The sequence below is a fragment of the Phaethon aethereus genome (assembly GCF_964289735.1).
Source record: "Phaethon aethereus genome assembly, chromosome: 12".
NCBI lineage: Eukaryota > Metazoa > Chordata > Aves > Phaethontiformes > Phaethontidae > Phaethon > Phaethon aethereus.
Genome location: NC_138588.1, coordinates 8,718,497 through 8,729,394, shown reverse-complemented (window position 1 = coordinate 8,729,394; position 10,898 = coordinate 8,718,497). Strand labels below are relative to the sequence as shown.

The 10,898-nt window shown below is 46.2% G+C and overlaps 1 protein-coding gene across 1 annotated transcript; it reads left to right on the top strand.

The window, feature by feature from the left end:
* Positions 1-289: 289 nt before the first annotated feature.
* Positions 290-10,898, top strand: DET1 (DET1 partner of COP1 E3 ubiquitin ligase; the record flags this gene model as incomplete). The annotated part of the gene is made up of 4 exons (XM_082005411.1): positions 290-1,372; positions 4,439-4,629; positions 6,310-6,501; positions 10,709-10,898. The coding sequence occupies 4 exons, from the start codon at positions 290-292 to the stop codon at positions 10,896-10,898; spliced, it is 1,656 nt and encodes a 551-aa protein (XP_081861537.1).

Here is a 10,898-nt window from a genome sequence, read left to right as displayed (position 1 = left end):
GGGTTACCTCTGGGCTACTCCTGTTTTCCCTGGTATCTCCCACTGAGGTCTCTCTCCCAGTCTCGCCACCACTCCCCAGTGTCCTCCTGTGTTATCTCCCCCCTTCCAAAGTCACGTCTGCACCTTTCAGCCGATCCCCTCACTCCCTGGGTGCTGCAGGGCTTTCCCCAGTCCCATCTCTGCAACCAGGTCCCTCATTACCCTGAATTCTTACCCCTGTCTCTCTGTGGTCCCAGGGCATGTGTGTACTACCTCCCCACCAGGGTGAAGATGAAGTAGAGCTCTGACCATGGACCATGATGCCCCCACGATAAGGCCCCGCCGTATCCAGAACCAGAATGTCATCCACCGCCTGGAGCGCCGCCGGATCAGCTCAGGCAAAGCTGGCACCCACTGGCACCAAGTCCGTGTCTTCCACCAGAACGTCTTCCCCAACTTCACTGTGGTCAACGTGGAAAAGCCGCCCTGCTTCTTGCGCAAGTTCTCCCCCGATGGCCGCTACTTCATCGCCTTCTCCTCGGACCAGACCTCTCTGGAGATCTATGAGTATCAAGGCTGCCAGGCGGCAGAAGACCTCCTGCAAGGCTATGAGGGAGAGATCCTGGCCAACGGCAATGACCAAAGATCTGTCAACATCCGGGGGCGGCTCTTTGAACGCTTCTTTGTCCTGCTCCATATCACCAATGTGGCCTCCAACGGGGAGCACTTGAACCGTGAGTGCAGCTTGTTCACTGATGACTGTCGGTACGTGATCGTCGGGTCTGCCGCGTACCTGCCTGAGGAGCCTCACCCTCCCTTCTTTGAGGTTTACCGCAACAGCGAGTCGGTGACCCCTAATCCCCGGTCCCCCTTGGAGGATTATTCCTTGCATATCATAGACCTCCACACAGGCAGACTCTGTGACACGCGAACTTTCAAATGTGACAAAGTCATCCTGTCTCACAACCAGGGGCTGTACCTCTATAAGAACATCTTGGCCATTCTCTCTGTGCAGCAACAGACTATCCATGTCTTTCAAGTAACACCCGAGGGTACATTCATCGACGTACGGACTATCGGCCGCTTCTGCTATGAGGATGATCTCCTGACGCTGTCTGCAGTGTATCCTGAGGTGCAGCGGGACACTCAGACGGGTATGGCCAACCCTTACAAAGAGCCCTTCATAAACTCTTTGAAGCACAGGCTGCTGGTGTACCTGTGGAGAAGGGCTGAGCAGGATGGAAGTGCTATAGCAAAAAGAAGGTTTTTCCAGTACTTTGATCAGTTGAGGCAGCTCCGCATGTGGAAGATGCAGCTTTTGGATGAGAACCATCTATTTATCAAATACACTAGTGAAGATGTGGTCACGCTGCGGGTGACGGATCCTTCCCAGGTACTGCCTGCCTCCTCAGGCTGCTTTTTGCTTTGGGGCAAGTGCTCAAGCAGGCACAATGCTGTGAGCTGTGTTTCTTAGCTAAGCCTGTGAACGTTGTTTAGGATCCCTGGTACTTCATTCTTGTGTGAACACTGGACGCCTCTGATACTGAATAACTTTTCTATCTTTTGCTGTCATAATTTCATCGCTTCCTTCTCAACTAAAAATGAGAGAGAAAAGATCTGACGTGGTTATTGAGTCCCCTTTCACCAGGGATTGTTTCTCATGCTCATAGATGCTGTACAACCCTTTTCCCCTCCCAAATCCCCAGATGATTTTTTTAGTTGGTGTTTCATATAGTACCCTTACATTGTAGAGGTAGTCTCTCCCATTTCTCATGTATCTTCAAGCATGTAATAGTCTTAATTTTTCCCCAGTAGAATTACCTTTTCTGTTCTGCCTACATACTTACCTTTCAAGCTTCAGTGAGAGATGGTATTTATGATCTGTCCAAATTGGAGTAGCAGCTCTTAGATCTAGCTAATGTGCCAATTGCTTCTCCTTTCAGTTTAGTACTAAAGAAGTCAAATTAGAGCAAATGTAGCTCAATCAGTGCTGAGTTACTCCAGACATTTCACCGTCCTGCAGGTTGATCATCTCTTTTCACTGTTGTTAGAGTGGTGGTCAGGTTTTGAGCTCTGTGAAACTGGGAAGGATGTATTTTTAACCTGTTCTATTCCTTTAATCCACTTGGTTTTTATTCTTTTGAAAGTATTTAGCAAGAATTTGTAATAAGTCCCCAGTGCTGCATGTAGTTCTGATTGTTCCCTAGATGTTTGTTTTTCTTTCATACCCTTCTTCCCTATCTTTGCCACATCCAGGACTAAGTTTCTAGAATAAATAGCGTCTCTTTGATAGAACTCTTTGCGTGATGCCTTAGTCTAATTCTTGCTGGAAGATGATTCTTGGTTTTTTTTATTTGTCTCTTATGTGGTGTGTGTTTGGGAGAGTTGCTTTGAGAGGGAATAGGTAAGGCCTATTCTAATCAATTTTAGCCGTTTGTGTAAAACTGAGCAACTGTCTTAAAAATACTAAAGCTTTGTGAAAGTGACCTGCAGCATTCTGCTCATTGCTGGTATCTGGAATGGTGCTCCTGACCCTGATGTAAATGTTTGTGGTAGCCTCCACGCTCTGCTGTGGTTACCAAAGCTTTTGTGCCTAGTTTGCTGCAGCATACTCTTGACTCCCTTAGGGTTACTTTAAGATGCAGGTTGTGGTTTGTTTGCAGTGTTCCTCAGGCGGTGTGTTTTATGCTGGAGGAAAAGCATTTCATTTCTCAGTTCTTTCAGGAGATAATTCCAGATGTGGAGCAGTCTCTGCAGGCCTGCCTGAATGTAGGCTTTGTGCTAGGACTTCCTGAAGAAAACTTGGCTCACAAAATGCCTAAAGCTACGATTTTTCTTTTTCTAACAGAGAGGAACATGAGATTTCATCCAGTTTCAGGCTCCTCTCTTCTCTCTGGCTTCTCTGCCAAGAAGGCTGAGGAAGTTGCTGTTCATGCTTGCAGGTTCCTCATATATTGTCAGGGTCTGCACTGAAGCCTTCAAGATTTTTAATCACATGCTGTGTATATGTAGCTTGGGAGTTGTTGTTCTAGGCTTGTGCTGATAGACTTGACAGCTTGACCTTCCACCTGGTCTAGAGGAAGGTGTCCCTGCCCATGGCAGGGTGGTTGGAACTAGATGATCTTTAAGGCCCCTTCCAACCCAAACCATTCTATGATTCTATGATTCCTGTGATACTCGACTTCTGCCACCCATGCTGTGATGATCTTTTGCCTGTGTTACAGGTGCTGCTAAAAAGCAGTGAGGGTAGTTTCTCTGGTCAGGGATGTGTCTGTGTGTTAACCTGGCAAAGGAGCTTTTTTATTTAAGTTTGGAGGATACTCCCTGCAATCTTCAATGATGTAAATAATTTTTCTTTCTGCTGCCTCCTCTTATTTTCTCTCTGCTCCAGCTCTGTGTTTCAGAAGGGCTTCCCTTTCCTTAGGCAGTAGTCTAGTGAGTAACCTCATCTAGTGCTCTTCATTTTGACATGTGGGGGCTGGATTGTATTATCGCAGTTTATTTTGGGGCTGTAAAACAAACAAATCTTGTGATATTTGCAGGTGGGTGGGGTGGGAAGAGAGCCTGCCATCAGCCCTGAGCATTGTTGGGGAGCGGGAGGTGAAGCATTTAGAAATTGCCTTTATTGACAGAAGATTTAACCAGATATGTGCATATACCACGGGAATTACTTACCTTTGAAGTAGGGTCAGGTTCTTATTTCAGGGTGCCGGTGTGTTAGCTCTCCTGTCTCTAATGAAAGCTATCTTTGATGACCAAGGATTAAACCTGCCCTTTCCCAGTGTGATGGGAACGTTGTTTCCCGTTGATGTAGCTGTGCTGACACAATGTCACCTTTTTCCTCGATTTCTTGCTCATCAATGCTGTGAAACACTGCCATTGCCAGTCCACAGTGCAGTACCTTCTTGCACAAGAATGTCATTAATTTCTTTCAGGTTTTAATTTCTCTGCTGGCAGGGTACCTGGAGGGCACTACTTTTTGTGGGCAGTGGTGTAGTGCACAGTACACTAAAAAGGCCCATCTCTGTGTGATGGAAATATTAAGAAGGGGAAGGAAATAATGTCTCTATGGAAAGGGAAAAATAATTGTAGCCAGCTAGCACTGGATTTAAAATAATTTTGTCAGCAGGAATGAAAATTAAATTTGGCACTTTAGAAAGTGTTTTGGTTTTGGTGGAGGGCAGAGAGGAAGAGAAAACAGAAATATTGACATCCAGTTTGAGTGGAAAAATTTGAGACCCATTAAGTTTTCTTCATAAATTAATCACAGGTAAGAGGTGGATAATTTGGTACCTGTTGAGGCATTTGAATAGCAGACTGGATTAGTGTGAGGATGTGGGATTCTCCTGTGCTGCAGAGAAATTTGGATAGGGTCTGTGGTGTCATGTGGGGAGAAGGAGGGGACAGCTTCCCCACCTATGCTCTCCTGGGTAACCGCTGCCTTTTCCTGTCTCCCCAGCCTTCGTTCTTCGTTGTGTACAACATGGTGACCACAGAGGTTATTGCCGTATTCGAGAATACGTCTGATGAGTTGCTGGAGCTGTTTGAGAACTTCTGTGACCTCTTCAGGAATGCCACCCTGCACAGTGAGGCGGTCCAGTTCCCCTGCTCAGCTTCCAGCAACAATTTTGCCAGGCAGATCCAGCGCCGGTGAGCCTTTCGGAGCATGCTTTATACCGTATAGACACATGCTCGTCCCCATCAGCTGAAGGCTAGTATCAAATAATGACGGCAACCTTGAGAAAACCAGTTTCTTTAGTTGCTGAGTAATGCAAGGGTCTGGCTTGTACATGGTTCATCTTGCAGCTTCATGCATCTAATTTTATATTCCACAGCATCTGTCTTATTACAGGAGGGAACAAAGCAGTGGCAATCCAGTGCTTAGAGGAAAGAAAAGGAATTTTGAGGGAAAGGTGTTTCCGTCTCTCCTTGAGCAGTAACTCTTCTGGAGGTTATTAAAGTGTTACTGCCCAGTAGCTTAGGTCCCTGAAGATAAGACCTGTCAAGATGCTAGCATTATCTAATTGGACATATTTTGCCAAGTGGTGTTCTCTGAATTTAGTGTGTATCAAACTGTGTTCTGTAGCATTTTTTCCAACATCAGTCACAAGCTTGTGGTTCTCATCAGACTGTGCTAGGAGAAAGGAAACTCATCTGCCTAGACCTATGGTGAAAGCTGAGCAAATAACAAAATAACCTGGGTTTCTAGAATGTGTTTTAACAGTCAAATGTGGTTTTAATGAGGCTTAATGTGGCTTAATAAGGCAGAGTGTGTTACTTTTCTTGGAATATATTTTTATGTGACTCAGGGTGTTTTGTTCTTCTGGTGACTTGTTTCACATCATCCAAAGTACTTGGCAATCACCTATGGGCATGAAGCGTCTGTTGATTTTAGGTTGATGTCACATATGTAAGAGGAAGTTGACTGTGTCTGTAACTTCCTAGAGCTGCCTGTCAGGAAATCCATAGTGCTTAGTGGGGGAGAGAATGAGAGAGCGCACTGCAGACACCCGAAGAACAACTCCTACCTTCTGTTAAAGTAGAGAGGAGAATCTTTTTATCCCCTTGGCTACAAGGGCCTGTAACAGAAGTGTTTAACTTCCATAGCAAAGTATAATAGAGCATAATCCACAGTGAGCTGGCTTTTGGCTGAGTGTTCCTGGTCAAATGGAGATGTTTTACCCTCCTTGATGTATGACATCCATGCAGCTGATCTGACTGTTCTTGCACATGGAAAGCTCAAATTTTGGAAAGAGAAATCCAGCCTGTGTTAATCCCTCCACCAGGACGAACGTTCAGCTCACTGTAGTTTCTGAAGAGCTTTAGGCTTCTTGTCAAGGTTCTTCCTCGTCTAAGGTTTCTCCCTTTACGCATTTAAAACATAGTGGTTAGGGAGAGGGGGATTCTCAGGTCAACATTAAGGGCTCAACCGTTACTGTGAAACCCTCTGGCTTTTGCTTATGCTGTTTCCAGGCTTCATGGTAAAACTTGGATTGATTGATAAGTTGCTAATCCATCTCTCCCTGTTTCTGATCCTGTTCATTTCCTGCACTGCAGAACAGCTGGGGCCAGACCTTGTGGGTAGGCACAGTCTTGTCCGTCTGTCAGTTTGGACTTTCAGAGCAGAAACAGTAATGATGAGGGAGGATAAAAAAGTCACCAGAAGTGGCTGATGCTTGAATCACTGTGATACATCTTTGGAAATGAGCTGTTTTACTTCTTACACTGCTGCTGTTTTTCTTTCCCTATCAGTTCTCCTCCTTAGTTTATTTAAGATGTGCTGTTCACCTGTGGCCTTGTGAATAAAACCTGTTTCTTGGTTTACTACAGCTTCAAAGACACTATCGTGAATGCCAAGTATGGAGGGCACACGGAGGCTGTGCGGAGGCTGCTGGGCCAGCTCCCGATCAGCGCCCAGTCGTACAGTGGCAGCCCTTACCTCGACCTCTCCCTTTTCAGCTATGATGACAAGTGGGTGTCAGTCATGGAGCGGCCCAAGACCTGCGGTGATCACCCTATAAGGTATGGAACAGGCCAAGAAGCTGGATGTGAGGAAAGCAATGCAAGAGTAACTCTAAATCACCTCTGCCATGTGGCATCAAGTGTGCAAAAAAGGGAGTAGATTGAGGCCTTTCTCTTCTGACATCCTTTCACCAGAGGGTTTATTTCAGCAGTCTCACAAAGTTTGGCCTCTCTCCTTGTGATAACTGTTTTATCTTTTAAGTGTGGGAGTGCTCTTCAGATCTTCTTGCTGAGCTGCCCTGGCAAAGGTTTTGGGTGGTGAAGCCTGAGCCTTTTCTGTATGAATGCTCTTGTTCATCCTCTTCTTCTTGCAGTCCTGCTGTTGTGTTTGGGCTGCTGAGCGATATGCTTCTGGATGCCTGCTTTCCTGTCCTGGAAGGATCCCTTTTGAGCATGTGGGTTTAGCTGGCAAGGATGATCTGGTTTGTCCTGTGAATAAAATAGCAGCTGGGTTAGGTGTAATTCAGAATGCTTGTGGTATTGATTTAGCTATTTTCAGACTTTCTGTTTACAGTTCTCATCCTGGGAGCTGTACTCCTCTTCATACCACACTTCTTTCTGTGATCGGTAGGAAATTTGTTTCTGTAGTAGGAGTTTTAGCCAGGTGTAAGGGCCATTCTGAGTCATCGATGCTGGCAGAAGGAATAAGTCCGAGCTTGGGAATAAGGAGGTTTCCAATGCTTTTTGCAGAAACACCAGGACTGTTTATTTCTTTTTGTTGACTGCAGCCATGGCTGCAAGTAGTAGTGGTTAAAAATCCAACGTCTCCGGCCTCAAAGGCTCAAAGAGGCCGAGTTCTCCAGGCGGAATAGTCTTTCCACTTACAGTACTGCAAAAGCAAACCCGTGCTCTGAAAACAGAGAGCCCTCAATGCCTTAGTGCTTTGTTTAGTGACTGCACACATGTTGAGGGATCAGGCAGCCTAGGGAGACCATTCTGGCTGGTTTCCCAACTTTATTTTCATCAATGCATTCTCAAAAAGTGGTTTCATGTCTCCCCCGGCCCTGACACAGGTGGCGGGGAACCTCTGATTATTCCTGTGCTCTCAATTCCCAAATTACGTGTATTTAATTGATTTTTCTGCCTGTATGATTTGGTTTGATCTCCAGCTCCCATGTTATCTGCAGAGAAAAGCCTGCCCTTTCCCCCTTGTCATGCTTGATGTTGGGAAAACTTGCAGGGCGGCAGTTGTCTGCCAGAGCCAACCTGCGTATGGCTCCTGCAGACAAAAGGGAGCAAAACCGCAGTCATTTGCTGCGGTTACGTCTTTGTAGTAAACAAAGCAAAGTGCCACCTTCTCTCCCTCCCCTGAGCAAACCGGCATTTCAGAGCCAGAGCTTTTAAAGCTCAAAGCTGTGCAGAGTCAATTAGGACTTGAATAGGGCCTCGGAGCAGTGGGGCTCCTGGTTTTTGGAAAGTAAGCAGAAGATGAGGCGCTAACCTTAACAATTCAGTAGCTGAAATAGTGCTGCTGTGTTTCACACATGCAAAACAAAGGGATTAATAAAATAATGCTGCTGCCTGTTGTGGTTAGAGGCCTTGGAAATGAGGGGCCACAGGATTTGTAATGTAAGTCCTATAATTGGCTGGAATGCAAAACCCTTCAGCAGCTGAGGGTGTTACAATCTGTGTGCAGTTTCCTGGCACCATGTGAGAGAACAGGAAAGCCTTCGTACCTTTTACACATCGCTTTCAGTGCCTCTGTGCACTGTGTCCTTTTAACCCTTAGTGCCTTTCTGCGTCCCAGAAGGTTCAATTTGCGACTCTGGCTTCTTGAGAAACCAGTGGTTGTTTGCTCTCAAACAGGAAGGGCTTTAGGTTCCTCATCACTGCTGACTTCCAGTATCTTTTCAGGAGACTTAAAGGTGGGTGGAATGATGGCACTTGTGAGGAGGAGGCTCTACATGGCCTTACCTATAGTAGGGGGTCTCTAAAATCCATCTAGATGGCTAATAAGGAGCCAATTTTAACCAAAAAATTGGTCTGCAGATGAATCTTCCATTTTCATACACTTTGAAAAGGCTGGTCTTGCTGTTTCTGTTGACATACAATTTTATATTGCAGTGCCTAATTTATCCCCAGAGTGAGAGCCCATGGAAATGGCCTCTGATTGCAGAGCACTTTTAAAAATAGATTTAAAAATACCAAACTGAGCACATCTTTGAGATTACAGGGAGCTTCATCTTGAGTAGTAAATTATTGTGAATTGGGGAGAGAGAGGAGCAGATGGGGGACTGTGCTTTATTTAAAGAATGACCCTCTGCATACCCAGCCTTGTGTAGGAGGGAAGGGGCTTTTTGAAAAGGCAAATACCAAGATTGTGACTCTCTTGCTGGGTTCTTGTGTGCAATTTTCAGGCAGAGCTGGCTGGCACTTTGATTCAGAGGAAGGGAGAGGAGAGTGGCCCTCCAGGAAGAACATGAGGTTCTCAATAGGCTGTGTTGTTAAAATGTGGAGTATGTCTGCTCCTGAGACAGCATCGCCTGTATCTGTCATCACCCGTTCTTCCCGGCTGAGAGCCGAATGCATTGTATTGCTGGCGGGGGGGAAATGTGCTCTGAGATTAAAAGCATTCTCTGAGTTAAAACCAGAGGAAAATGCAAAATACCCACATGTATTAAGTGATGGTGGAAAAGGAAACAGCTGGGAGGCAAAATGGCAATTCTGTGCCCGAAACTGAAAGAGCAGAGAAAATGGTCTAACGAACTGAGACAACTTCAGGGTGAGGACTTGAGTTAGAGCCCAGCTGCTTTGTGAAGGTGCCACATCCAGAAACCTCCATCACCACATCCCAGAAACGTCCAGCAAAGTCTTGGGGAGGTGTGAGGTCATTGCAGAGAGTCCCCTGTTCCCACAGCAGCACTGGACAGTGGTGTTACCTGGGCTTATGTCGGTTACACAGGGTATGCAGAGAAGGTTCAAGAAGCAAAGAGCTTCTTAGACTTGCCTGTCTCTTCAGTGCTGTTTGCCTCATCCCCTTGGCAATGTTTGCTTTGTGCTGAAGCTGTGTTCCAGAGCTCACCTGTTTGGAGATGCAAATGAGCTTGACCCAACAGGCAGATTTGTGGGTGACAGCAGGACGCAAGGTTTTCCTTGACCTCTGCCCTTACTGTGATTGTTGAATGCAATCCACCACGTACTTCCTGCCTAGCCTATCTTGTTAATGCTTTTTTGACAGAAATCTAAAAGGAACTGCAAAGTCCTGCTTGAGCTGTAAAGTACAGCCTGGCACCCTTGAGCAGAATTGGATCCAGCTGTTTACCTTCCTCAACTGAATGGGGATGTAGGGAGGCACAAAGGCAGCAGCGTGAAGCCTACCTAGCAGAACCTCCAGGTAGAGGAAAGGGGTGACCTTACACTCGATGTGAAGGGAATTGAGCTCAGTTCTGTATGGTATATCTGCCTCAGGGATCATGGGGAGCAGCTTGCATTGTGTGTGCCCAAAGAAGGGCAACGAAGCTGATTTGAAGAGCACAAATCTTATGAGGAGCAATTTAGGGAACTGGGGTCGTTCAGTCTGGAGAAAAAGAGGCTTGGGGGAGACCTTATTACTCTCTACAACTACCTGAAAGGAGGTTGTAGCGAGGTGAGTGTTGGTCTCTTCTCCCAAGTAACAAGTGATAGGATAAGAGGAAATGGCCTCAAGTTGTGCCAGGGAGGTTTAGATCGGATATTAGGAAAAATTTCTTCACTGAAAGGGTTGTCAAGCATTGGAACAGACTGCCCAGGGAAGTGGTTGAGTCACCATTCCTGGAGGTATTTAAAAAACGTGTAGATGTAGCGCTTAGGGACACGGTTTAGTAGTGGACTTGGCAGTGCTAGGTTAATGGTTGGACTCGATGATCTTAAAGGTCTTTCCAAACTAAACGATTCTATGATTCTGTAAAGAGAGGATGGAGAGCCAGCACAGGTGGGGTCTGGACCAAACTTACTCATTCTTGTGACGTCAGCTATGTCCACCAAAATGACAGGCAGAGTTCTCTCGCTGATGATACTACAATGAAGTCAAGCTTTTCTATACATTGGAAAACTAGCTGCCCCAGGAGGGGCTTTCCTTTATAGCTGAGAGCCAGACACCCAGCTGAGGACCTCCTGCACCTGAGGGAGTACCAGAGATTGAACAAGGCACTTGTCTCTGTTTGTGAAGAGCCCAGATGGCAAAGTAAATAATCAGGAACAGCCATAATTGACTTTCTCTTCCTTTCAGATTTTACGCTCGTGATTCTGGCCTCCTGAAGTTTGAGATCCAGGCGGGACTCCTGGGGCGACCCATCAATCACACAGTGCGACGCCTGGTTGCGTTCACCTTCCACCCCTTCGAGCCCTTTGCCATCTCAGTGCAGCGCACTAACGCAGAGTACGTGGTTAACTTCCACATGAGGCACAGCTGCACGTAG